This window comes from Pseudopodoces humilis, chromosome 5, assembly GCF_049639895.1.
Source record: "Pseudopodoces humilis isolate 2021_Gansu_Grassland_sample_001 chromosome 5, ASM4963989v1, whole genome shotgun sequence".
NCBI classification, from domain to species: domain Eukaryota; kingdom Metazoa; phylum Chordata; class Aves; order Passeriformes; family Paridae; genus Pseudopodoces; species Pseudopodoces humilis.
Window position 1 is genome coordinate 24,277,537 of NC_142204.1, and position 26,890 is coordinate 24,304,426.

General features: G+C 43.6%; 1 protein-coding gene across 1 annotated transcript; it reads left to right on the forward strand.

Annotated features, from left to right (window-relative positions):
• The first annotated feature begins 3,953 nt into the window (after positions 1-3,953).
• On the forward strand, positions 3,954-25,024 carry SACK1F (scaffolding CK1 anchoring protein F). The gene is made up of 5 exons (XM_005527641.2): positions 3,954-5,046; positions 8,700-8,867; positions 15,210-15,331; positions 15,909-16,621; positions 21,370-25,024. Exons 1-5 carry the CDS (start codon positions 4,591-4,593, stop codon positions 21,432-21,434), a joined length of 1,524 nt encoding a protein of 507 aa, XP_005527698.2. The 5' UTR covers positions 3,954-4,590; the 3' UTR covers positions 21,435-25,024.
• Positions 25,025-26,890: the final 1,866 nt, after the last annotated feature.

The following is a 26,890-nucleotide window of genomic DNA, read 5'->3' on the forward strand; positions in this document are numbered from 1 at the left end:
TGTAAAGAGGAGCAGACAGGGAAAACGGCTAAAGGTCTTTCTGTGCGTGCTCAGTCAGCAAATACCTCGCTGCAAGACACGAGCCTGTGAACGCAGTTGTTCCTTTCTGCTCTCTTCAGAGGACTCTCTTACCTATTTACTCTCACATGGAAACATGTGAGTGGGAGGCCAGAAGCAGTTGACTCATTTGCAGCAATTCTCCAGTTCAGCAGCTAGGTTTTCTCCCTGAGGCAGTGTAATGTGACAGAAAGGAAGCTTCTGAAAGCATTTCTTCATCCTCCGGATTGCAGTCTGTCACTGCTGCTGCAGAAGTGACACACCTGCCTGCCACCGCCTGCAGCTCTTTGGGTCACTGGAGGGGGAACGGAGAAGGCAGGAGCTTCTTCCTCTCCACCCTGAAATCACCTTGTTTTGGGCTTTTTTGCTCTGCCAGTACTTGGACATGACTAACGCACCTGTTCCTGTGCTGGCTTGGCAGCCCTTGCAAATGGGATTTCAGACTGGGGACAAGTGGAGCACGGCTCGCTGTGCACGTAGCAGTCTTCCCACAAACTCCTGGATGCTGATCCAGAGAAGAGCCAAGAAGGTGCAGTCTCCACCAAGCCTTTGTGAGTCTTGCTGTGGTGCCAGCCTGCACAGGGAAGGAGTATAGTGTTTAGTAACACTAGGTGCCTATTTATTTACCCTTGTATTTCAGGACAGCAAAACCCTGTCGCCTCAGACTAACCTGCAGCTGACACAGTGAGAAATGGAAAACACTCTCTTCTGTCCTCCATCACATAAACAATTAGTTGTCTTTGCACAGCTAATTTTTAAGCAGTTGCTGCTTTTTATGGAGGAAAAAAAAAACAAAACCAAACAACAAATGAAATCAAATCCAAACAAAAAAAAAAAAACACAACAAAAACCAAAAATTAGTATGGTTGAATCAGAAACATTTTGGTAAATCATGCTGTTTTGTTTTGGAGGATGCCACTCCTCACAAAAAGACTTCTACCATACAGCTCTTGAACACTGTATCACAAAATGATACTTTTTAAAATATTTGCCCCTGTTTTTCTCCTGTTTTGCGTGAAGATGGTAACTGTTCTTCAGCAAAATAAGATGTAGGTGAGGGGAAAAGCATCAGGATTTTATTCCTAAAGAGCTGAGCACACACAGGTTTATAACAAGAGCTTGTAGCAGTTTATGCCACATGAGAAACACTGCTGGGAAATTTATCAAAGAATATATCATGAGGTGGACTATTTAGGGACTGAAATTATACAGGAAGACTAGCAAGAGAGATGTGTGCTCAGGACAAGCACAGTCGCAATTAATGCTAAATATAAGGTGCCATATCTTTATCTAATGCACAGTCTGCACTGCCTCGCAATGGAAAGTTAAGCAATTAGGCCCAAATAACCAGATTATACGTGGGAGGTGTTTGAAGACAGATTTAAAACACTGTAATAGGGTTGGGGGAGGGTTACAACAAGAGGTAATATTTCCTGATAGGTTAGTTCACATCCTTTGGAAAACATTCTGGAACCAGACCAGAAAAGTAAGCAAGGCTTTAACCAGGACTTGGCCTGGGACGACACCCAAACAGAGGCGAAAAGTAAAGAGACCCAACCCTGCCTGTGCACACGCAGCCCCTCCAGCAAGTAATCCCTGGGAACAAAACAAATCCAGTGGCAGATAGCATAGTTCTGTGTGGATTTGCAGCTGCCTCAGCACAATTCAAAATCAGCCTTCCCCTTTCTTATTTCTCTTGAGCCGGTGCTAAGGGCAGAGAGGAAAACCTGAGCCCAAACAATAATGACTCTCTTTAAGAGTGGGAATGGGAATTCACTCCCAGAGGATCCAGGGGCAGGGCCAGGTGCAAGTCTTTCCCCCACTCTGCCTGCCAAGTGTCTTCTTCTCCCATCCTGAAGGTTTGGATTGACTCTGTGGCAGAGAGGACAGTTTGTTTGCACAGCCCTTTATACTCCTCTGAGGTGAGGCTGTCCGCTGGAGGATCAGGGGAAATCAAAAGGAACTGAATCATCCAACCTTATAAAAACTCCAGATCAGGAAAAGACTTGGTTGGAATGTACTGATGTGGGAATGGGAGGGTGAGGATGAGATGGGAAGGGATTGCTTTGGGAAGAGGTCTCTCAGCTTCTGCAAAGCTCCTTGCCCCTATTTATCCTTTCAACACACAGACAACATTCTGTCTTCTAATGTGAGAGGTGGGGGCTAAACATTTCATCACAACAAAGTGAAAATAATCTCTGCTGCCTTTACTTGAATGTGGGAAATACTCTCTTGCTTTTAAATACAAAACTATACATACATTTATGAACCTACTGTTGCTTTCATGTGGGAGCCTTAGGTAAACACAAAAGACTACATTGTGCAGCTACAAATGAACAGAGCATCCAGGATTAAAGAGATTTTATTTAGCCCCACATTGAATAGCAGAGCTGATGGCAGCCTCTGATACAGAAAAAAATACATAACCAACAAGTAATTTAGCAAGCATTGGAACTAAGAAAGTCACATCTCCTGTATATTTGTATATTGTGGTTGATTGACCACGGAGTCTAAGATGGCAAAAAATTAATTTGAAGCTCTTCCTCCAGATCAGACTCTTATTAGTATTCTCAATTTTATGGAATATCTGAAGTCTAATAAGGCATGAACCCATGTTGTAACTTTCACTGTCAGGGACTGTGAGAGAGTCTCTTTTTGCTATCATGCCTGTTATTTTTCACAAAATCTGTAGGGATGTAATTGTACTTCTGCCAAACTTGTTTGAAATCAAACAGTGGGCTCAAAAGTTTATTAGAGACATGGACAGACAGGCAGATGCAGATACCATGACCATGTAAGTCTCATTTCCATCAGAAATAAGGCTAAAAGAGCTTACATGGAAATTAATTTTTAAAGGAGACTTGATAGGCAGAGGAGTAGAGCTTTGCAAAGTGTAATTTCAAATTTTAAGTGCATTTCATGCTAGGAAAAGCTCCTGAAGACAGTCTGGAATACCAAAAGTATCTCTTTAAACTGACGGAGAGGAACAGCACAGCACGAGTTGTGGTGGCCCACCTGATCCTTGTTTTTTTAAACTAACTGACACCGAGGGCAGGTGATTTCTTAGAGAGAGGAAACAAAGAGCAGCTTCAGAAGCTCTGTCTCCTGTAGTTTTTTCTACATGTGAGCACTTAGGGCTACTCACAGATGTAAAGCACTGCAAATGCCTCTGAATGTTTGTATTTCACCACTGCCTTTGATTTTGTCCTTGCTTCCCTGCTCATTCCCTGCCAGCTCTGTTCCTGGGATGAAGTGGGGAAGCGCTGCTTTTTATCCTTTGTGTATGCAATCCACAGTGGGACTGGAATCTTTATTAGGGCCCCTAACAACGATCACACACCTCAAAAAAAAAGGTAATTTGACCTTACATCCCCCAGTCTCTCCTGTGGGATGCATGTGGCTATTTATGCGTGCTCCCAGCCAGAGAGACTGGAAGCAGGGCTGTTTTACTCCCAGCTCTGACACCAGCCTGCTGAGCCGCCTCTGGCACATTGCTGTGTCATCTTCCCCTCTGTAAACTGGGTACCCCACACCACCTGCTTCTCTGGAGTCGCTGAGCTGACAGAGGATTCAGAAAGGGCTGGCTAACAGCTTACTGCAGCCAACACACCACTGCCTGTGGCCACCATGGTGCTCTGCCCATCTCCCTGGCCTCAGTCGTGTCCCCCTCTTCCTTATTCCATCCCTCAGGTGGCTGCCGAGCCTGAAAAAGGGGGGCAAAAAGTCTTAAATAGACTTTTGAATTTGCACACCAAAATACACCCAGGGCCCAAGCCTGGTTCTCCTCCAAGCGCTGCAGTCGGGACACTGGTGCCAGCCATGCCAGGGTGTTGTCCCAAATCTGGGTTCTTTCACTCAGTGGGGAAGCTGATCCACACACAGAGTTGAGATACTCGATTTTATTTCATGTCTGCGCAGAGACGGGTGCAAAGTGGTAAACCCACAAAGCTAGGAAGCGTATTTATGCATACATACACAATGTATACATATGCAAGCATATTTATACATTGCATATTCGGGCAACATTTGCATAATGAATCTACATCACTACCTGGCTGAACTACTACTGCCTTCTCCTTCCCCACCTCTGTTTAAAGGCACAGGGTATTCCAAATTCATGTGTTCAGTGGGTGAGGGTATTCCCTCAAAGACACGATTTTCCCAATTCAATGCACCAAGTTCACTCCTAGGCTATAATTTCACAAGTTAGCTTAAGATTTCTAACCCACATCCCTCGAAGCTGGTTTAGGCCTCCACGTAACCAGTCTCTTCCCTTTTTTCTTACATGGCATCCTCCATCTCTTAGGTCAGGTTGTTTCTCCTTTTCGCAGAAACTGTTCTCCCCGCAACTCGGGCGGCGCAGGGGTCTGGCGGAGGGGCAGGGCGGCGGGGACAGCCGTGTCCCCAGGGCCCGGGGGAGCGGCCGCCCCACCCGTCGGGGCGGGCTCGGGCAGGCCAGGTGAGGCGGTAGCGGCCCTGCCTCTCCCTCCTGCCCTCGCTGCCGGCCGGCGCTGCGCTGGGGCTGCCGGCGGCATGGCGGAGTCCCAGGTGCTGCTGCTGGACGAGCTGCACGTCAACGAGAAGGTGACGGAGGCCCAGGCCCGCTTCTACTACAGCGAGGAGCAGCGCCGAGCCCTGGAGGCGCTGGTGACCCGCGGCGAGGCCGCGTACCGGGAGGCGCTGAGGAAGGAGCAGCTCCGCGATTTCCTCTCCGGCCGGGAGCTGCAGGACCTGCGGGGCGGCTGGCGGGGCTACGACGACCCCCGGGAGGGCGGCAAGGTGGCGCGGGGGCCCGGCGGCGAGACCCTCTCGCTGGCCTACTGGCCCGAGTGCTCGGACACCGAGGTGCCCCCGCTGGACTTGGGCTGGACCGACAAGACCTTCTACCGCGGCATCAGCCGGGTGTCCCTCTTCACGCACCCCCGCAAGGAGGAGAGCGCGCCGCACCTGAAGGAGGTGGTGCGGGAGATGATCCAGCAGGCGCAGAAGGTACGGCCCGACCCTCGACGGGCCGGCCCTGCCCGCCCTCAGCCGGGCCGAGGGTCTGGCTCGGGGCACGGGGTGGAAGGTGGGCGAGAGCCGGGCTGCCCTCGCTCCAAAGCAGGAGCCGCGCAATGCTTGGGCTTTCCCTGCGCCTCGCTGCCAGCCGTGTTGCGCTTTGCCAAAGCTGATGCCCGTGATGGGGTTAAACCTCTGCACACCCCCTCCACCTTCCCTCAGCTGGGGTTCTGTACCCCTGGTTCGCGTTGTCCTGCCCCGGCCTCATTCCCGGGTTCACAGAAGTACAGGTGATGATGCTGTTACAACCACCCCTACCTGGTGTGTGCAGGTATCTCTAGTTAAAGACAGGGCAGCGTGTTCGCTTACGGGATGGTGTTTTTTTGGGTTTATTTTTTGTGGTCTCAACACCGTCCAGCCTGAACTGCAAGTAGACAAAGTGCAGACAATACGTGGCTGCTCCTCCCATTTATCTTTCCCTGGAAATGACTGCTGGTGGTGACAGGGCACCTCTGTCAAGAAAGCAAAACCAGTCATGATGCTACAAGAGCTTGCTTTGAACAGGTGGCGGCAATCACGAGGTTTTTCGTCACCCACCCCGGATGTGGGTGAAGTTCCCGGGGAAGACCACCCAGGAAAAGATCCCCGTCAGAGCTGTCACACCCCTTTGGTAAAGGGGAGAACAGCGTAAGAAACTTCATTCCTGCGCGTAGTTTTGTAGCTTTCTGGTTTTTCTGCTTTATAATTCAGCAGTCATTTCCTCCTCCACCTGTTCCCTTCTGCCAGCACACACTATATGCACAACTTCTGCAGACTTGTTCAAACCGAATCTGCCGGGAAACACAGGAGACTTTCCAGAGAGGCATTAATCTGGCGGGTGATCTTCTCAACTCCCTGCTCTCAGAAATTGTGCACACCCTGTAATTCTGTTCAATGAGTGGTGTGCTCAGTCACTTGGTACACTCCGATGTAGTGCAACTTCACCTCCTCTTTTCACTGCTACAAAGGCTTCTATAGACCATTCAAGAACTGGGAAAGTTTGTTTCTTTCAATAGCTGTGCCTGGCACCTAGAAATAATTAATTCCTTTGTAGATTTTTATTTTTTCAGTGACTGGACAAACTGTGCCCCTCCCAGCCCGAAGCTGGTTTCATGTTTAACAGCCATTTGAGTGTTTAATGGTCCATTTCATAGATAACTATGCCTATTGTGTTCAGCTGAGCTGGCCCTGGCAAAAAAAAAAAAAGTCTCCAGGTAGCAGCTTTTTAATCAGCAAATGAGAGTGGGGGTTTGTTTGGTTTGTTTTTTCTGAGGGGGGTCTAAACAGATACTGGTAATATGTGGCACATGTCTGTGGGTGGCTTATCATCAATATTTTACAAATATATGTTAATTAAGCTACCTTGCTGCAATGAGATTAGCAAGCATCAACTTGCCAATCTTAAAATTCCTATGAAGAGCTGGGCACACCTATGGGCCCTACAGATAAGTTTATTATCTGTAGGATAGGAAAAGAAATGGGGAAAACCTCTTGCAGGGGTAGACACTCATGCTCTGACTTGCTGTGCTTGAGAACGCTCATGGGTGATCTTGACAGATCACCAGCTGTGACAGGGCTTTGAGATGGCAAACACAACAACAGGCATTGCCCGTGGGAAGTTTTGACTGATGTTCTCAATGTTCCCCACTCTTGGAAAGCAGCCTGAAGTGACCCAGGGCCCCACAGCCTGGAGGGAACCGTCCCTTCACATTGCAAAGCCAGTACTGACAATGGTTTGTCCAGGACAGGGTGTAATTTCTGCAGTCATTAGACTCATTGCAAATGGAGGGAATGGAGACAAAAGAAGCTCGTGCTTCTGCTATCCATTCCTTATGTGGATGTTCTTACTACAAATGAATATTATTTATCATCCTTTCATTCTCCTAAATAGTTCATCCATACCACTGTGTGTGGGGGGAGAGGGAGCATAGTGGCCTGAGTTAATGCATGAACTGTTCATACCTTAAATTATTATTTACCTGTATATGGAGTTGTTCAGAAACAAAGTGGCACAAGTTCACTGTATTTTAATTTTCAGAGGTTCTGGTAACATTCCCTGCATCCTGCTGGGAAGGGAAAACCAAGGCAGGACCTGAAATCCTGCCTAGTAGAAGTCACTGTGGGAATTAGTATGAGGTAGCTCCAGCACAGTTCACCTGTATCAGGAGCTCACATGTTAATGATGAGCATAAATACAATGTCAGCTCTTTTTTCTTTCTCTTACAAAGGGAAGCTGGTGTAAGCACTGTTGACAGAAGGAGCCTGACAGGGCAGAAGTGTTGGTTGTTGTTGGCTGTACAAGCGGAGACTCAGCAGAGATTCTGCAGATGCAGTGGGGGATGTTTACTGTGGCATCACTTTCCCAAAAGTGTTTCCATTTGTTCAAGGGCTTTTTTCACAGGAAAGAGGTCTCTGGGGAGAATTATTCCCCCTTCCTTAGGGGGCTCCTGGAAGAGAGCTGCATCTCTTCCAAGCATCAAGTGAAAAAAATCCTACTGTGTGATTCAGTATTTAGCACCATTCACACCTGTATATGCCATCCTCAGCCCAGATGGGCTTATTACTGTGATCCCCAGCACCTGGGAAATTAAAATTTAGGCAACTCTATTCCCAGCATACTGTCAGCATGGCAGCTCTGACATGGCACATTGATGTTATGCTGAGGGACTAGAAAAACAGTAGTTTCCTCCATTGGTAATCTTTAAAATGTTGGGAAGAATAACTCAGGCAGAAAAATTAATTGTTATCTCTAGTGGTGTAAAAGATACATGTTTTGACTTTCTCTTCCTTTCTGTAAGATCAGCATTAAAGTTACCCATAAGCTTCTTGGTTTTCTTGTTACTCATCCTATAAATGTTCAGACTTGTCTCTCACGTCAGTGAAACCTTTTGTTTTTATGTAAAATCTATGCCTGGAAAAAAGGATTAGTTTTATACCACAAAAACAGTACATGCGAAGAGAGGGAATGATCATTTTTCCTCCGAATCTTGAATACACTCTGGTCCCTTCCTGAGAAGTATGAGGTGTTTATGTTTGAGCTCTATAAATCATTCCTTGGGAAGCCAGCCCTGAGAGCAGACTTTTCACGGGGATCTGTAGAAAAAAAAGTAAAATAGAATTCTTGTTGTCTGCACTATGCATCGTGGCTGGGGATGCAGGCCTTGATTCCTCTGCACATTCATTCTTCCATTAGACACCTTCAGCTTAAGTATTAAAGTTGTGTTTTCAGTCTTTCTTTTCAGTCTATTTTCAGCATTCTTCTTCATTTAAGTGAATCCTTACAGAGACAATGGAAGTTTCTCAATACAGAGAAAAAATTTGGTACTTGGCTTTGGCATTCATCAGGCTGCTAAAATAAGTAATTTTCATCCAGAAGGAGAACTCTCATAGACATTTACTAATTTCCTTCCAAACTGCAGCAGTTAACCCAGAAAATTACAATTACTGGTAGTCCTTGGGCATGTACTTCCCTGTACTTTTGTCTCCCTGTGGGCTTCTCCTCCATTATCTGGTATCAGTGCTCTCCTTTATTTTGCACCATTGGGACAGGCCTTCCTTTCAGTCCCTAATATTCAGTTGTCTGTCTACCATCTTCTTGTTTCCAGATTATTGCAGTGGTCATGGATGTATTTACGGACCGGGACATCTTCCGCGATATTGTTGATGCAGCATATAAGCGCTGGATCCCAGTCTATATAATCCTAGATGAGGAGGGAGTGAAGCTCTTCCTGGAAATGTGCAGATGCCTTGACCTCGGTGACTTGCAGATCCGGGTAAGATATTCAGTACTGAACCATTATCTCCTGCAGGTCAATGGCCTTTTGCAGCTGTAATGAATCTTGGAACTTGCTCGGGCAGGGAAACACATCCCTTCTTCCCTACAAGTCATAACACAGCACTTAGAGAGAGTTGATGGAACACAGAGGGACAACAGAATGTCTTGATAGTGCAGAAGGAAAGAAAAAGGAAAGATTAGGATTTTTTTGCCTTTCACCCAAGACAGGGATCTGTGTAGTTTCTTGGCCCTTGTGACCTAAAAATTCCTGTTTGGGGAGAAAATTATCAGAGAAAATTCCTATAGGTATTCTATGTGAGGATTCAAACTAGAGTCCCAAGTAGCTCTTTGAGTTGTCTGCATTGTTGCCTCTTACAGCACACATACACTCTGTGAAATCAAGATTTTCCTATCTAGCAGTGATCATCTGAGAGTGAATGAGCTTGTAGTCCTCCTCTACAGGAGAATTTAAGGATTGAGGGCCATAGGTGCTGCCCAGCCCCATACCAGAGTGCCTTCATGCAGTGCATGCAGCACAGCAGAGTAGTCAGTCTATCTTTGTGGCCAGAAGCAGCCTCGGAGGATCTCACTCCATTACATACAGACTGAAATCCTTTGTGTTTCTTGTTAGTATTGTATTCCTTCCTTTTTTTCCCCCCATCTTTTTAGTCACCATTGCTACTACAGACTTGTTCTGAATACTGAAAAAAGTTTCTAGGTTGGAAACAACCTATGGGATGCCAGACTCACCCCTCTTTGTAATCCAACTGTTCTGAGCAGCAGCAGGGGAAAAAGTGCTTTTTGCCTGGAGGAAGGGTGGATTTTCCATAAACACTCAATTAATAGTTAAAAAACCCCAAAACACAACCAAAACTCAAAAAGCTCTGAAGATTATAGAGTCTTATATTAATCATTTTAGGAGAACGATCTTAAATCCGTATGAAAATTACCTGCATGTATCTGAACAGTGCTCCTGTGAGCTACCACTCTGCTCTGTGTTTCATCAAAAAAGACATCCAGCTGAGAAGTTTTCTCATCTTTCTCCAAAACAGTGATGGAAGGTCCTTCCCTCTGGTGTCTTTGAAAGTAAGACACAGACCTCATTACAACAGATGTTGTAATGTTTCATGTGCCAGAGATATTGTGTGTCCTAGGCTTGTGTCTCTTTGGTACATAGCTGTGAAATCACAGCAGTAGTTCCATTTGCTCTAGTACCAGTTTCCCAGTACTTTTCTCACCATATCATCATGTACAGGAATGATGTCTTAAGTGTTACAATATTTTAACTCCTGGACAGAGTGAATGAAAAGATGTCCTGGCATTTTAGAAAGAGTTGTGTTGCTGTTGGAGAGGCAAGTTCCTTTCAGTCTGTCTTTTCTGTCTCTAAACAGTAAGCGGTCCCCTTCTACTCTTCCTCTTATCCTTCTCCACAGGTATCTACAAAGACTTGACACTCCTAAACCAGTGATCACAGTGATGTGCTACACCAGTGCCTAGGTCCTGCAGCAGTCTAGTTGTATGGCTCTCGCCAAGGAGGTGCCGTTTGAACTGATGCAATCAAAAGAAGGAGAAAACTTTTCTGTGTCTCTTCTGTGATTCCCTTCTTTCATGGCAGCCCATGCTATGCTTTTCTTTAGACTTCTTCAGCTAAAAATAGTACAAGCTGAGAAGTCCACTAAGAAGAAATTTTTAACACCTTTTGACCTAGTTGTTCACTATCCTGCAGAGCTTCAGCCCACAGATTGCTGTCCTTCAAATTTTCCCCCTCTTTTCCCAGGTATCTCAAACTGGATCTTAAATTCCCCTAAAGGTTGTTATCTTTCTTTTCCAGTTATCTTTCTTTTAAACTAGTTTCCAGGCTTTTGTTAGTCTTGTTAAGGTCAGTGCAGGTAATTCCTGTATATGGTTCTATGGAATGACCAGGGAGATTCTTCATGGGATGGGGAAAGAAGTCCTTTGCCTCTCAAGGAAGATGTTCTCTTAGTATCCCACCCACAGCTGCCTTGGATGTGCCTATGCTGCTGCTTGGGTCTGTGTAGCAGAAACCATCATGCAGGAATTTCCCTGGTAACAGGTTTTGGATACCCAAGGAAGCTCCAGCAAGGTTAAGGTTTCCCGTTGAGGACTCTCCCCAGCCCTTCCTCTTTGATGCAACATGCCAAGGGTTGAAGATCCAGATTTAAAGCAAGAAAGAAAGCTGGTCCTCCGGTCTTGTTCAAGCAGAATCATTGTGTCCTGCATTGTTTGACCACAGAGGATATTGAAATTGCTGAGTTAACTCTATCATTCACCCATTTCTTACCTACCAGTCTTTCTCCTGACATCTGCTTTGATGTCTGAGTTTCTTCTACAGATTTTTAGCAACAGGGAAAATGTTATCTCCTTTTTGAATAAATATTTTGCTTTATTCTAGAAGGTTTTCACCAGACTGTTTGCCAGCAAAGGAATTGCATACTCTTCTTTCCTGCCCTTCTGCCCACCTTTCCTTTGGAATCCTTGTGCAAGGTACAGAGGATGGCTTTTTTCTCAGGAAGTGTGCAGACACATGAAATACAACTCTTAAAGTTTAGAGGCAAGTTCTGATCCAAGGGGGGAAAGAGATGATGCACTACCATGAACTGCAGGGTCACAGTGTTTATTCTGTCACCACCAGATACTCATTTTGTTCTGCATTCGCTGCCCTTTTAGACCCATTGCCCTGTTCGTCCAATGCAAAATGAATACTTCAACAGTCCTAATATGGGGAGATTTACTGTTAACACTCTGTTTTGCCCTTTGTCTGTGTATAACGATGGACATTTTCACAAAATTCCTGACTATTGTATTATTTTTGTAGAGATGGCAAGGTATCATGACCTGCTGACAGTCTCATGGCAGGGAAACTACTTTCCCTCCAGTTGTAAGGTAGAATCGGGAGATAAGACAACAGTACCTCACCCTACAAAATGTAAAAATTCTCAACCAACTCCAAGCATGAAATGAGAAACCCTCAATTTTTGTCTGAAGGCCAGAGTTCACCAGAAACGTGTTTAAATTCAATCATCAGAACATTCATGGGTTGTTCATAAGAGCATGTCTTGTATGTGTGAGTCATACGGTTTCCTGAGCCTACAGGACATGGTTTGTCAGATTTCTGTTATGTTTGACACAAGAGTATTCTTTGGAGATCACAGTGAATCAGAGATCTCATAGACACAAAATTCATAGCCCCTCAGAAATTCCTCTTTTTCCAGGACCTGAGGGTGAATGTTCTCACCAGGTTTTATAAGTGTTTTTTGTCCTCCTGTTTCTGTTAACCCTAACCACAGTAACAGACACTCCTGCTCAAAGAAGAGAGTTCTCCTAAGAGCTCCAAGCAAGCCCAGGGAATGACTTATCTGCAGGAAGTTTGCTTTCACATTAATTTTTACATCCCTTTTCCCAACACGTAAGAAGTTTCTCCTTTCACTTCAGAATGTCTAAAAAGCTTCTGCCTAAGAAACTTTTGGAATTTCATTTCAGTATTTTATATTTTTTGTCATTGATTCTTACCTGAGATGAGGAGTGGAATGTGATGTGAAGCAGTGCTGTTGGTTTTTTAATGGTCTGCTAGAGTGTTCTTCTAGACTATTTGTGACCTTCTGAGAATGGAAGCTTGTAAGGCTCTCTTTTCGTGAAGACACAGGTAGATAATATTCAGTAATGATCTTGGCAGGCCATGTCCCAGCTAGCTGCATTCCATCCTGTTCTACATGAATACTTGGAAGTTACACTGTTTTGTCAATAACCATGCCTTTTCCAAAACTGTCCAGGGCAAACAGAGGATTTCCCAGTTCTAAGAGAGAAGGTACACATAGGGATTCTCTGGTGGAAGCGGCTACACCACCTCCCTTCAGGGTCTGTGTTGTGTGTCCCCCTACTCAGCCCCAGTTTGTAAGCACTACAGCCCAGATCTGTCAAGTCAGTCACAGCATTACTCACTTTCTAAACTGGGTCTAATTTAGCTTTCTGTGGATTCAGAGTGAGGTTTAAAAGTGTCACAATAAAGCAAGGAATTACTGTTTGTATTAGGATGCTCTGTCAGGCTTGACTGTTGCCAGTCATATTAAGTTGTAGCCAGGGAGATGTTAGTCACTGTTTGTGATGAGGAGTGGTGCAAGTCTGTGGAAAGGGAATATGGAAATTTAATGCAGACTGAATTTCCCATAAGCCAGGATATGACAAAATAAACCTTAAGCAGACTTCTGCAACAATACAGTTCTGGAGGTGTCACTTCTCTCTGGTGAGTTAACTAGTCCTCTACTCAAAATATTTGTTACTACTGTAACTCTAGTCCCCCCCTGAAAATGCCTGCAATCTTATCTCATTTATATTTGTCTTTTCTCTTTTGTTATTGTGCAGTCTTCAGTACATGAACCCAGGCTTGTTCTTTCTCTGTACAGCTTGACTTAGCAGTCTGCAAATGCTCTGAGATCCTTCAAGGCAGAAAATACTATACAAATAACCTGTTAAGTGACTTGATGTTTATATGACTTTGTGCTTGTTTTCTGCATTTCAAGATGTATTAATGCACTCCTGTATGTACTTTATTCAAGGAGATTTATGTGCTCAGCTGTTCAGTGCCATCCCCTCTGCACCCTTCTAAGTGTTATGTACACCTCAGTTACTGCAGAAATTCAAGTGTGCTTTCTTTCCACCAAAAGAAGGTGATAGAACATTCAAACACAGCAAGATCCACACTTGTTATATGCTGGGAAACTTTCTGCTCACACAGATTAATACTTCTTGATTCACGGGAGTACATATCAGAGTCTGAGCTGTTGACTGATTTCTTGTCTTGCACAGTCAGCATACCATGATTTGGAAAATCCCACATCCAACATCAATCAGCCAGGAAAAAAAATATTTCAGGTGATCAACCAGCCAGATTCAAATGTTATTTTAACTACTGGAAAGGGCACCCTTTCTCCTGTGTTCTACCCAACCTGCCTTCAGCATCCCACACATATGACTCACTGCTAGGCCTTGGGCAAACCGCTTCATCTTTTTCTGTCTTAGGCTCCTCATCTTTAAAACAGGGTAATAATACTTTCAGCAGTGTTGGGAGCATTAATTAGCTTGTGCCCACACAGGACTCTAGACAGATCAAGCAACAGCTGAGTGCAAAACAGTACTATCATCAGTTACTGTTAGTCAGAATTTGTATTTCCACTGCTGTATTCTGGGATGGGGGGGAAATAGGAGTGGATTCAAAAGGCAGGAGTTATATTCAGAAAAACAGATTTGGAAAGAAATCTGCATTCTTATAATCACTCATTCCTGCATGCTGATTTCTATAGCCTACCAATATTTAAGCTGTCATTGAGGTTTCTAGTAATAGGACTTAGCTCTTTGTGGAATCTGAGGCTGTGTTAGCATTAGCCAAATCCTCCTGATTCTTCTGCTCTGCAGAAGGGGAAGAATGAAACAAAGGTGAATGGACTTTCCCAGAACATCACAGGGAATAGTATCAGAACTGCAATTATGCCTGGAACTATCTGACTCCCAGCCCTGAATTTATGACTCCAGTTCACAGTGCATTTTAGCTTTTCATTCTTAAGGAATCCTTACATAAAAAGATGGTGAAATGAAGAAAATTGTCTAGATTTGTGTGTCAGAGTGACAAGATAATTTGCTCCAAACTTATACTGACATTCAATGTTTTTGGGTTCGGGGCGAGGGGGAATGTTTCATGTTAGACACTTTGGCAGTTCAGCTTTGTGCAGCCAGGACCCATGAGCAGAGTAACGCTCAGTCCAGTGTGCAAATATATCCTTATAGTAGGCACAGATCTATTGTTGAAAATCCTGTAACCTTAATTTTGTGGTTTTTCTATGTCTGGTAGTGTTTTGTTTTATTACTTGTAGGTTAGCTGACCAAAGGGTGTGAGAAGTGAGGTTTGGGGAGAGGTATTATTTTTCTAACTACTTCCATTCATTTTATGAAAAGATTCTTCTTCCTCGTCTTCAGAAATTCTTCTTCACTGATCTATTAAGGACATTAGTAGAGACACTTATCTGACAGCATTGTCTTGCCAGTGGCTCAAGTGAATAGCTGAAGGCAGCAGGCAGGGTTTTGATGATGCTGACCCCTTGGACAGCTATAAACCGATGGAGAGGAGTGACCTGGGTAGACAGGGGATGATGACAGGACTTACAGCACTGTACTTTCCTTTTGCAGCCCTTCTGGTGGCTGATACAAAATGAGCTGTAGTCCCAGAAGTAGTGAGATAATGTGAGTGACATCTGAAGACTTGGAGCTGGCAATTATCTAATTTTCTGCTCTATTTATTGTGACATTTTGTCTTTCACCTCCCTGTTAGAATATCCGCATACGCTCTGTGACAGGAGTTGGGTTCTACATGCCATCAGGGAAGATCAGAGGCACACTGGCATCCCGATTCCTGATGGTGGATGGTGAAAAGGTGGCCACTGGATCATACAGGTGGGTTACTCTTGCTTAAGGTGTTAAGGCATTTATTTAAATGGTCATGACTTTGCTTGAGAGTCTTCTTCATATGTCATCCCCCTTCTATCCCAGCTTCTATAATCTGTGTGGCATCTGTATAAACTGGAGTGGGACAACAGAGAAGGTGGCATAGAGCCGTTCTCAGAGAATGGAACATACCCATGCTGGCAGACCACTTCAGAGGTCTGCTAGAGACAGATCCACACTTCATCAGGAAGGGGTCTGCAAGGACTTCCCACCAGTCTCTGTACTCAGTTCTCATCAGTGAGGTTTTCAATCTGGAGACTTTTCCTATTGATGCAGTGCTGCTTTTTTAAAAGGGTAAACTGTGCTTCAGAGTTTTGGGGCCTTTTCTTCCAAATCTGGTCTACATGTCTAAAGAAGAACAATAATGCTGTGTCATGTATCTACTTGGGCCCATCTGGCCAAGGATATAAGGGCAAATGACACAATGCTACATACTCACTCCCATGTAGTGTCTTAGGTTTTGTTAGGTGGGCTGGGTCAATTATGCACCCCAAAATCTAATGTTGGTTCTGTTTCCTCCTCCTAGTTTCACATGGACTTCATCCCACATTGACAGAAACATCCTGCTAGTCTTGACAGGACAGCACGTGGAGATGTTTGACATTGAGTTTCGTGAGCTCTACGCCATCTCAGAGGAAGTTAATTTGTACAAGGAACTGGGTATTGCTAACCCATTCCTCCATGGAATTGGGAAGCCAGGCTTTCATTCCTCCACCGTGGCTCGGAAGTTCATTAACCCAAAGTATGGTTTAGTAGCAGGGGCAACCCGTGGTGATATGATGCTCTGGGCTTCACGGCACAGGCAAGACAATCAGGGAAACATGGAGAAAGAGGAAACAAGTGAGTCAAAGAAACGGTTAAATCAGTTCCTGAATGACTTAGTCACGTTGGAGCAAGTGTTCCCAGAAATAGATCCCCCTCTGGAGAACTTGAACAAGCTGAATCGGAGCCCCCAGAAACTGTTGTCCCGGCTCCACATGGACCTGAAAAATAAATCCAAATCCAGAGAGTCTATTCGTGACATAAAGAAAGAAGATGCACAGACCAATGCAAAGCAAGGAAAAAGGTTTGCCAGTGGGCTTTTCAGTCGCAAGGCCAAGCGGTCTCCAGGGTCAAGCATTGAGGCCAATTCTTTTGCAAGTGAAGGACATTCAGGAGAAGACCTTGGGAACATGAAACTGGAGTATGAGAGGCTCAGCATTGGCCATGCTAGTGTTCGGAGCACTGGAGGCAACTCAGGTAAAACCTTCTTCTTCCAGCATACTCTGCTTTCTGTGTCCCTTGTTCTGAGCTTTGCTGATGATTGATGTAAGCATACCCACTATAGGCACTTGTGAGTAGATCCTCTTATTTCCTCTGAATCAAAATGGGCAAGATGAAAAGGTAGAAGTTTTATCAAAAGATACAGGCAATTTAAGTTGAAAGCAGTTTGATGGCAGTCTTTCTGTAAAGTTGGTACTTCTCATGTGGATGTTGTTCATACTTCTGAGCAACAAAGGGAGAGAAAGGTGAACATTGCCTTGTGTAAAACAGTGCTCAATTCATGAAGTGCATTTCCCTAACAAACAGCAGCACTGTGTGCTATATTGTAGCAGCTAGCAGGCCACAGACAGATTTTCAGTGTAATCCCTCCTTTCCTCATTAGCTTAGGCATGTGTATTTACTGTGACAAATTCCTGGTCGAGAAGAAAATATGTTTATGTTGAGGTGAGGGCCAAGGAGTGGAGGAAAGGGTGCAAGTCTTTTTAATTTGTTCCTTTACCACCTTCTGAAATGGGGGAGAAGGTCATGAAAATAGAAGCTACAAAGAAGTAGATCACTGGACCTCAATTTTTCTTTCTTAATGTGTGACTGATATTTTCACTAAGTCCTCCCAAGGCTTCAATCAGTTGAAGACACAAATGATAAAAAATTCTAATAGGTTATGGCTTCATAGCTAACTCCCCAACATTTTACATGTTTTGTGAGATTGAAGTAAATCTTTGGACTATTCAGCCTGATTGTCCTTTCTCTCAGTGAGCTGTGTTGGGTGTCAATACATCCTGCACCATCATGAAAATAAACTAATTGCAAGGAAAAAATTTCTCATCTACTTGTCTGGCCAGAGACCATTCTGTGCTCTGATGAATGTGAAATGCAGATATAGAGAAACTGAATTCCCTTGCAGCTACCATGATGTGAAATGGAAAGACCAAGAAGAAAAGTGGGGTATTGTGACAGTCAACAACAGTGATTAATTAGGTTCCTGGAAATATTTCTGGCTAAATGAAGGATGGACTCAAAAATGCCAGATGAGCACAAGAGAACTGTTAAGACAGCATGGCAAATTTATTGAAGGCTGTAGTAGATCCATTTTAGAATCTGCATTTGGCATTTGGGGAGGCAGAAGTAAACCCTGGTCTAAAGAAGTCCTCTCTCCAAGTAAGTCTTGAGCACAGACATTATGTGCTGGGGTGCCCCATTCCTTAAAGCCAGGAAAAATGAGAGAGGACCTGTGGGGAGATGTATGGGCATTTCCACTCCGTGGGAATGGACCTGAGTGCTTGCACTACCCTCTAGTGACAGAAGGAGAGAATTGTGTCATCTCTGATTCATAGTGCTTTGAAATATCAGAGATTCTCGCTTTTTTAAAGCGGCCAGCCTGGCTGCTTTAAATTTCTTGATGAACTCAGGCCCAGCTTACTGCACGAGAGGTTGATGTCTTTGGTGGGACAGTGGGGCTGCGCCCTGCTGGGGCATTGCACCATCCGGGCAGCAGGGTTGTCTCTGTTCCTCCTGACACAGTGGATCTGTGCCAGACAGTCTGATACTTGGTCTAGACCATTTCCACAAGACATTACCATGCTATTATGTTCACATTTTATTTATTGCTGCTGTTACTTCCTGCAGACTGCCAACTCTTTCAATAAGGGGGAAGAAGGATTGAGAGCAGGTCCAGGGAAGGCACTGAGGTCCAGCACACCAGTCTTCCCCCTGTGCTTTTTCTGACCTGATAAACCTTTCCAATGAGTCCTTGCTAGTATTTTTGGTTTATGCAAATTGAGAATGCCTGTTCATGGTGACAGTGGGAGACTCCGCAGCTTTTGAAGTATGGTGTAGGTAGACTTTGGCCATCTGGTGTCATCAAAGGCTGGAGGAAGATCATGGATTGTGTGTTACTTTTGAATTAAATCACTATTCTTGAGAGAAAACTTCTCTAGTCTAATAGTCCCAAAGTGGCATTTGAACAGAGATGGTAGAGGATACATTAGACAGATGGAGATTCTTGAGGAACAGAAGAGGATTTAATAAAAAATTCTTAAACACAGCCATGGAATAGAGTTCCAGCCTCAGTATAAAGATAGGGAACACTTTGTTCTTGGGTAACTTTAGGGGTGACTCAGTTTTAAAAGTTTAAGTTGTCTTTGAGCAAAGCTAGTAAAAACTAGTGCTGTGATACTCTGGGTGACAGAAGGGAGATAAGAAGTGGAAATGAAGGAGAAGGTACTTGGTATGCAGGCAGGTTAGGATGCAATTACTCAGAGCTTCACAGTTTGAAATAGCTGCCCTTAACTTTTTTAAAGATTAAACAGCACACTTAAGCCCCTTGGGCCTGCCTGTGCACACATCCTCCAAAGTCACTATTAATTCTGTAGCACCAGAGAGACACATCCCACCTTGCAAATGCATGGAGAGACCAGATCCACACCTGAGTAGCTCATGGAGTAGTTGAAAGACATTATTCAAACAGGCTAAAAGTCAGATTTGGTCTTGTAGGAGCAAATGGTGATGAAGAGAATCTGAACTGGTAAGGGAAATTATGAAAGTGTGTGCTGTGATGGAGCCTGAAAATCTGATGCAGTATTTACAGGCTAGAAAAGGATACTTACGAGTCAGAATTTGGGAGTCTGGAAAATACAAGGGCTACAGATAGTAAGTAATGTCCCAAACTAAGTATCTGAATTAACACCCTGAGGTGTTGTCCTGGCACACCACATGGAAGTTGCACATCATCTTACAAGGCTTTCTCAAACCACATCATCAAATTAACAGAACCCTTGAATTTCGCTGTTTCCCACTGAGAAACACAAGAGCAGCTCTGAACCTAACCAGAATCTTGTTAATTTTAAGCTGGTGCTGGGCAGACTGTGATCAGCAAAGACAGTGACTTATGTATGCAGTTTCTGGGAAACACTGCAAAGGTCTGAAAGCTGTGTGCCATTAGAAGGCACAGGCTTTTTGGTTAGTCTTCTCCCTTGGAAGAAACAAAGTGGGCTTGTTCAGAAGGGTCTGCTGTCCTGAGTTGCTCCATGCATCAACTTCATTCCTCATGAGGGGTGGTTGCAGAATACATACACTTAGTAGAAGGATTTTGTGGTTTAGTTCTGTGTGCTTCTTGCAACAGGAAATGGGATTTATGCTGGGCACTGCAATGGCATTGAAATAGCGGCTTAGTTATCTCCAGCATTTTTCAGCAAAAGTGAGATCACAGAAGGGTTGTAACTGGAATTTTCAGCCTCTTTTCTAGAGAGAAAGAGGGAAATGTTATTGGGTACATACAAGGAGGATGTTCTAACTGTAGTGGGATATGTAGAAGAAGGTCAGAAGACAAGAGTGACAAGAATAAAAGGGCTGGGTTTTGAAATTAAGTGGAGAAGCACAGACATCCTTCAAAATAAACATGAGGGTCTTGAATATGATAGAGACAGGGAAGGAAAGAGGGGTGGGGAGGAAACAGGAGTAATGATAATACTAACATGAGGATGTGTCAGAGGGGGACAGGTAGAATGAAATGCCCCAGGGAGCTGTGGGGAGGAGGCAGTAGCACACAGCAGCCACCAGTGAGGACAGGTTGCAGTGCAACCTCCCAGGTTAACATCAAGAAGATGCAGTGTGGAAGAAAGTGGCGAGAAGGAGGGGGAGAGAAGAGAGCTCTTCTCTTCCCCATCACCTACAGATAAGGGCAACGCTGATTAAATACCCACAAGCAAGAGAGTGACATTAAAAATTATTCTCTTGAAGCCCAGTTCAGAGGCAGTGCTCGGGTTGAATGCTCCCTAAGCTTAGCAAGGCTGAGATTTCTCAGTAGCATGTCACCATGACCTGTGGCAGTTCTCCCTCTCTGTTTTCACTCTGAAAAGGCATCTGGCTCCAAGTGCTTGGGAGATGTACATGTACCTTCCTTCTATACAAATACATGAGCAAGGCCTGCCCGTATTCAGAATGATTCCAAGGCAGCCCCTCTCAGTCCCTGCTGCCCTGGGCTAGAGACATGCAAGCTTTGCTGAGCTCAGAGCACAGATGAGCTCCCTTACTTGCAAAAGCATCAGAACACACTTTAGTACAGTGCTTGAAACAGATATGTGGGGCATCCAGATCAACATCTGTAATGATGGAGACCAGACAGAAGTGCAAGCATTGAAAGGTACAGATACTGGGAGCAGAAGAAATTCATAGAGTAAGCAGTGAAAAAATCTAGGATTATAAAAAATGGAGGCAGCATTCTCTGCTGCTTTAGTGAGAGACCTTGAAGCACTGGGATTTGTCTTGCAAAGGCAGTGGTGGAAACACTGGCACTAGAGATATTTGAACAAAACATGAAAAAAACCTCTACTGAGAATGTGTGTGGGTATCAAATGAATGAGATGACCTTACATTTTTGGGGTTTTTTTCCATACCTCACTCTTTGGAAAACTTCCCACCCAAGGCATGACCAGATTATTTTTCATTGCCAGCTGGGACCTAATGATACCACTGAATCTGGACTGGGTACAAGGCAAAGCCTGAAATACTTCTTGAGTGATTTTCTCTATAATATACTCTGCATTTGCTCTTATTTTAATGTTTCTTCATTTCACTGCAGTAGAAAAAAAGCTATGAGAGAGTGCAGAATAATATAGGTCTAACACGAGGTGCATAGTAAAAAAAGAGAGCGAAGCATGAGTCCAAACTTTATCCAGGTCTTATTTACTTAACATTAACACTACTTTAACTTCTTTTCATTCCAGGTAACCTGAATCCAAACTCCACTATGAGCGATAAAAACAAACAATCAACCTGTGTGTTATCTTGATTGGGAAGGATTGTCTGGAGAACTAAAGACTGAATCACAAGCTGGAACAGTAATTTCTTGATTGATTTTGAACCTACAGCCATATCCTCATGCAGTGGTCTGTAAAGCCACTGCGGGTCCTGGATGCATCTGGCACCCCCAGCTAAAGCACATTCACTGTGTGATGAGCAGACTTTGGATAGCTGGTCCCTTAAATGAGGGTTAGTCATGAATGTATTAGTCCATATGTCTACGTGCACACATATTTTGTATACAAAAACAACTGTGATGACTGGTCTCAGAGCTTGCTCTGTGCCCAGAGAAATGCAGGAGATTTTCTGACTTGTGCTGCTACTTCGGTCTGTCTAGCTACAGACTTGAAATCACTGTGTTGCATTGTTTACTCTACTGTACTGCAAAACTGTATTGATCTGACTGGCTGTAAGGCTGAATCCAATTGAAGTGGCAAATTCTGCGTGAAATAAGGATGTTTACAAACAGCAGAGCAATCCTTTGTCCAAAAGGTGTCTTCCTGTAGATTCTTGTTGTCACTTGCCCATGCAGAAATGAGTGGTCTGGCAGAAGGGTTTAGCTAACAGTGGCCAACAGAGCATTATCAGAACTGTATCACATCATAAATGTAGCAGTCGAACAAAGTGATCTAGCAAGAATGTGGTAAAGAGAAAAAATGGAATATAGAGCAATATTAAACATACAGCTGAGACCAGGTCAGGAGAAGTGCCTGATAAGGGGCCTGGGCAGGATCTGGGAGCAATAACACACACTTCAGTGGCTGTTATGAAATCCTCGATGTTGCTAATTCAGCAATACTTTTACCATTCCTGGAGACTCAGTGATTAAGGAGCACGTCTTTGAGGGTTGAAAGGGGAAGCAGAAGAGGCATGCAAGCTTTTCAAATGTTCTTTTTTTTTTTCCTTAAGTTAACCTTTCCAAAATCTAAATCATGCTAAAATTGAGAGCTTTGATCCATAAGAAGCATTGTGTGCAATCAGACCAAAGGCCATCTGATCTGCTCTTCTGCCACTGAGAATAGCCTGTAACAGATGATCACAGAAGCATAAAATACAAGGCTTGCATATACAGAGGTCTTTCTCTGACACCATTTCAGCAGTCTATGGACTTTATCAGCTTTCTGTCAGTTCCTTCTGGACCTGGCCTTAACAAATGCGCTTAGTCCCTTTCTAAAAATCCTTTTTTCACTTTTGACCTCCAAAGTGTGCTGCAGTAACAAACCCTAAATTCATTGCATGGTGCAAAAAAGAACTGTTGTCAGGCTGTTTTAATGGTTTCCTTGATGATTTCCTCATAGCTACTACGGGATCTGACTGGCACTTCTGTCCTCTTGTTCACTATCCCTTTTCCAGTTCTCTACTCACTAACAGAGTGGATAAGTTTGTTTTTGTCTCTACAGATTGTTTTTGTCTCTACAGTGGGCAGATTGACATTTCACTCTGCTTTCTTGCCATTTAAATTACATACTCTGCTGTCATAAGTAAATCCTCTTGTGATACCTAAAAAAACTAGATTCTAGTTATTAGAAGACACCTGAAAACTAACATGCCTATGTGCCGAAAAAAAATTTAGACATCAGGAAAAACACAGGTTTTATTTTCTTTCTTTTTCTTTAGAGAAACCATCTGGGTTTTTAGCTGCACAACAAATACACAGCAAAGGCAGTTGATGCACCCCCAGCACAGAAGTAGCTGATCCAAAGACTCTCAGGTGCTGGGTTGCAGTAGAGGTTCTTACACTCAAACAGATGTCTGTAGCTGATGATAAAATGCAATTGATTCACTGATTAATTGCCTTCCCTTGAAGTATATTTAACTTGAATGGCAAGCAGGTCCATTTTACTCTATTTACCCTGCAGAATGTCTTGAGACGCTAAAATACCAAAGGTATTGTGCCCTCTGTTAAACATACTCATCCTCACTCCATGGGTTAAATGCTTGCTACTCCATATAATATTCTATGTAGCCTTCTGGGAATGAGCTGCAGTTTTACAGCTGGGTCTGTCAGCTCATATTATGAGAAGTGTTTCATAAAATCGTTCCTGGTAATGGGGGAAAAAAAGAGGTGTTGGAAATGACACCACCACTTGGATGTAGAAGTGATTTGATAGCTGAGTTATCCTGTTGGCTTCATGTGTGTAGCTCATGTGCCTAAAGTTACTCGCTGTGTTTCCAGGATTGTCAAAAGTGGTTTGATTTTGCCATAATTTGGTTACTCTCTAGACATTTGGGAGACTTTGTTTTTCTCTCCTTGTATTTATTTCACTTCATTAGCAAAGATCAGATATAAATTTATTAGGCTGATGTTGTTCTACTTTTTGTTCTGATAAGAACAGTGTCATCTGGTGCTTCCTTGTCCTCCCAGGCTTTTAAAATATTTATTTTTTTAATTGTGCAATAGGTTAATTAACTAATTAGCACCATGTTGATATATATGGTCAGGTTTTCCAGGAAGTCCTTTATCTCCCTGTTGCTTCATTTTGGGTGAAGTGACTTAACAAATAGTCCAAGAGGCTGATTTCACTTGCCCCTCCTTTCCTTCTGGCATTAAAGCGTTTTACTTTCTCTTCCGTATGGTGGATGTCAGAGCTCTTCTCTTTAACCTGTCAACTAATAAGATGTCCTCTCCAGAGAATGTCTCTCATCTGTTTGTCTTTGTTGCCTCACCAGTTCCTGAAAGGTAATGTTCACTTGCTTTCAAATTCTTTCCATGGAAGTCAGTCTCATGCCTTGACTCCAGGGGCTAGTAGAATTCCTTAGGCTTATCACGCGCTGCTTAATTACTTAATTTGAGAGAACAAACTTGCTTTTTTGCATGATATAAATCTGCTCCTTAAACTCAGCATGACTCTGAGGATGCACACAGCCTTGTTGATCCAGAGTGGAGGTTTCAGGCTCTGGTGGAACTAGTTCTTCCCTGAAGATAAAATCTGCTGCACTTGGGCTATTTACCTGCTCCTATGGCAACAGAAGTGAATCTGGGTGAGGTGACCACATTTATTTTGACTAGTTTTTGCTAATTGTGGTTCTTGATGAGTGCTAGAAACCTGAGGCTGTGACCTGTAAAATGAACCTTTCCTGCTCTCCAGATAAAATGTGGTTGATGGTGCAGGGGGTCACAGGGGCAAAGAGCAGTACTTAGGAATTGTGTTGGAAGTCTGCCAGCAGAGGCTGAAGGTACAGCAGTCTTCAAATAAGACGTCCTTTGGTGCTTGCCCAAGATGGCCCTTCATGTAATCAATAGTCACCAACCTTCCGAGGGGATGGGAAAGATGGGAATTGTTGTTGTGTTGCTACTCAGAAAAGCCAGATTAGCTCTTTTTGGCATCTCTATCCTGACCCTGTACAATCCCAAGAGGACGCTTGTCCTCTGGATCTCGCTCCCTCGTTGGCTGATCTGTGTGGAGCACTGTGGGGCCTACAGCTGTGGTCCTGGTTTTGGACAAAGTAAGGAAACTGGGGCTCACGGCTCTCTCTGGCCTGCAGTGGCGAGTGGTTCAGAAAGAGCCACTTGGCTGAATGTGTGCCTTCTGTGTTTCTTTTGGTATGCGTTTGTATATTTAATGTATACGTGTCCAGTTAATTATGTGGGAGACCTTTTCTAAGTCAAACAAATAAACTCTTTACTGTGTTACATTTAGATACTGTGTTCATGGTGTCACTTGTAATTTCTCTGCTACAATTCCTGGGTTGGGGGCATTTTTCTCATTTATTTGTCAAGAACCTGTCTGGATGAGAGCAGGTTTCTGTGTAACTGGTGAACTTCTTTGGTCAATGTTTGGTGGTATTTATTAAAACAAGTGTGGGCAGCTAAGTTCTCCACAAGTACAGTGTTTTGTGGCTTTGAGTACCTTAAGAGAGGCTTATTCATTCCTGCCTACTCACTGCTGGAGTAGGCTGCAGAAGGTGTCCACTTTAGTTGTTTGGGGCTATTTTTTTATTTTTTTATTACTTTGCAGCTGAAATGTATCTTGCTGCAGCTATAAATGCATCTGACAAAGTGCCACCTTGCTTTTCCCTTCCATCTTTCTTATATAATTTGTACCCATCAGCAATGACATTTAATTTATGAAACTGAGTCCCTGTGCTACATTTCAGTTTTACCTGGTATAATGTAATCCTTGACATTTAAGTAACTCGCAAGCTCTTGTTTTCCATGCTCCCTTTGTTTGCGTGTACAAAAGCCTGTTTTAAAATTCCTGACCATGTTTCAGAATAAATCCAGCCTCTATTTTACTTTTGGGCATTAGGGTACATAAAAAAGTATTTGCAGTAAACAAAATCTTCATCTTTCAGTGTTTAAAATCCATGTAGCAATTGCATGTGTACAGTTTAAGAGGAGTCTATCTAATCCAAGCTTGTTTCACAGGGTATCTCAGGACTCTGTAGATCCTGAGCTTCTTTCTTTATAGCAATAGCACCACCATGACTTTCTGCCTTTTCTTTTTCTGCTTTAGGGAGATTCTCCAAGAAAGAAAGATAAGATTGTCCTTTCCCTCATTTCCCTACTACTTTAATATTACTAGTTTCTAGTTTCTTGACACTTTTGTCTGTGCTCTTGCAAAATCAGGGAGCAGTCCAGGATTGAATGACCTCTTTGTGTCTCTAGAACTTATGTCCCCTGTCCTCAGCCTGCTGAAGAAATGCAAATTTGGAAATCCTCATTAATAAGCAAGGCTTAAGAAAAGCAGTCAGTGACTGTTGTGACCATCTTGGAAAAGAAGCCTATGGATGTAGATGAAATGGTAAAGCCTTTATGCCTGTAGCAAGGCTGGCACAGGTTTACCTAACTCTTCGCACAACACGCATTTCTCATCTTTCTTGCAAGTCTGGGCATGTGTGCTTGGGGAGTTAGGTTACAGAAAACCACAGCATGACATACAGCACTCAGCATCCAAATGTGGGCAAATTTGCAGCGCTTTTCAGCAAGATAAAGAAGTAAGAGAGTAGGTGGAAGTGTCTGCACAAGAACTTAGGGGCACAGTAGCTGCTGTATCCTAAACTCATCACATAATGTGTTAATGTCTTGAGTTTTGGAGATGTTTCTAATTCTACTCCTTTCTCCCTTTCCAGACTATCTGTCTGCAGTATCAACTTCTGCCTTTCATCTGACTTGTCAGGTTTTATTTTCTTTTTCTAAAACTTTAGAAATGTCACTGGTAGGAGAACTGTAGGCATAAAACAGCTCTCCTGCCTGCCTTTGGTAGAAAGCAGCAACTTCTAGATGACAGAGAGTGCTGAAAGCAATGATTTTATAAACACTGGGCAATTTGTTTATAGGGGCTGAAATTTCACTGGACATGTGAAATTGCACATAACCAGGAAAACACAACCAAAAGAATTTGTGCAGAAAGCATAGAGGCAAAATACAGCATTTGCATAATGCGGACTGTGACTATTACAGAGAGCTTGAAACCTAGACCATAAGAAATGAGAGCTGATTTC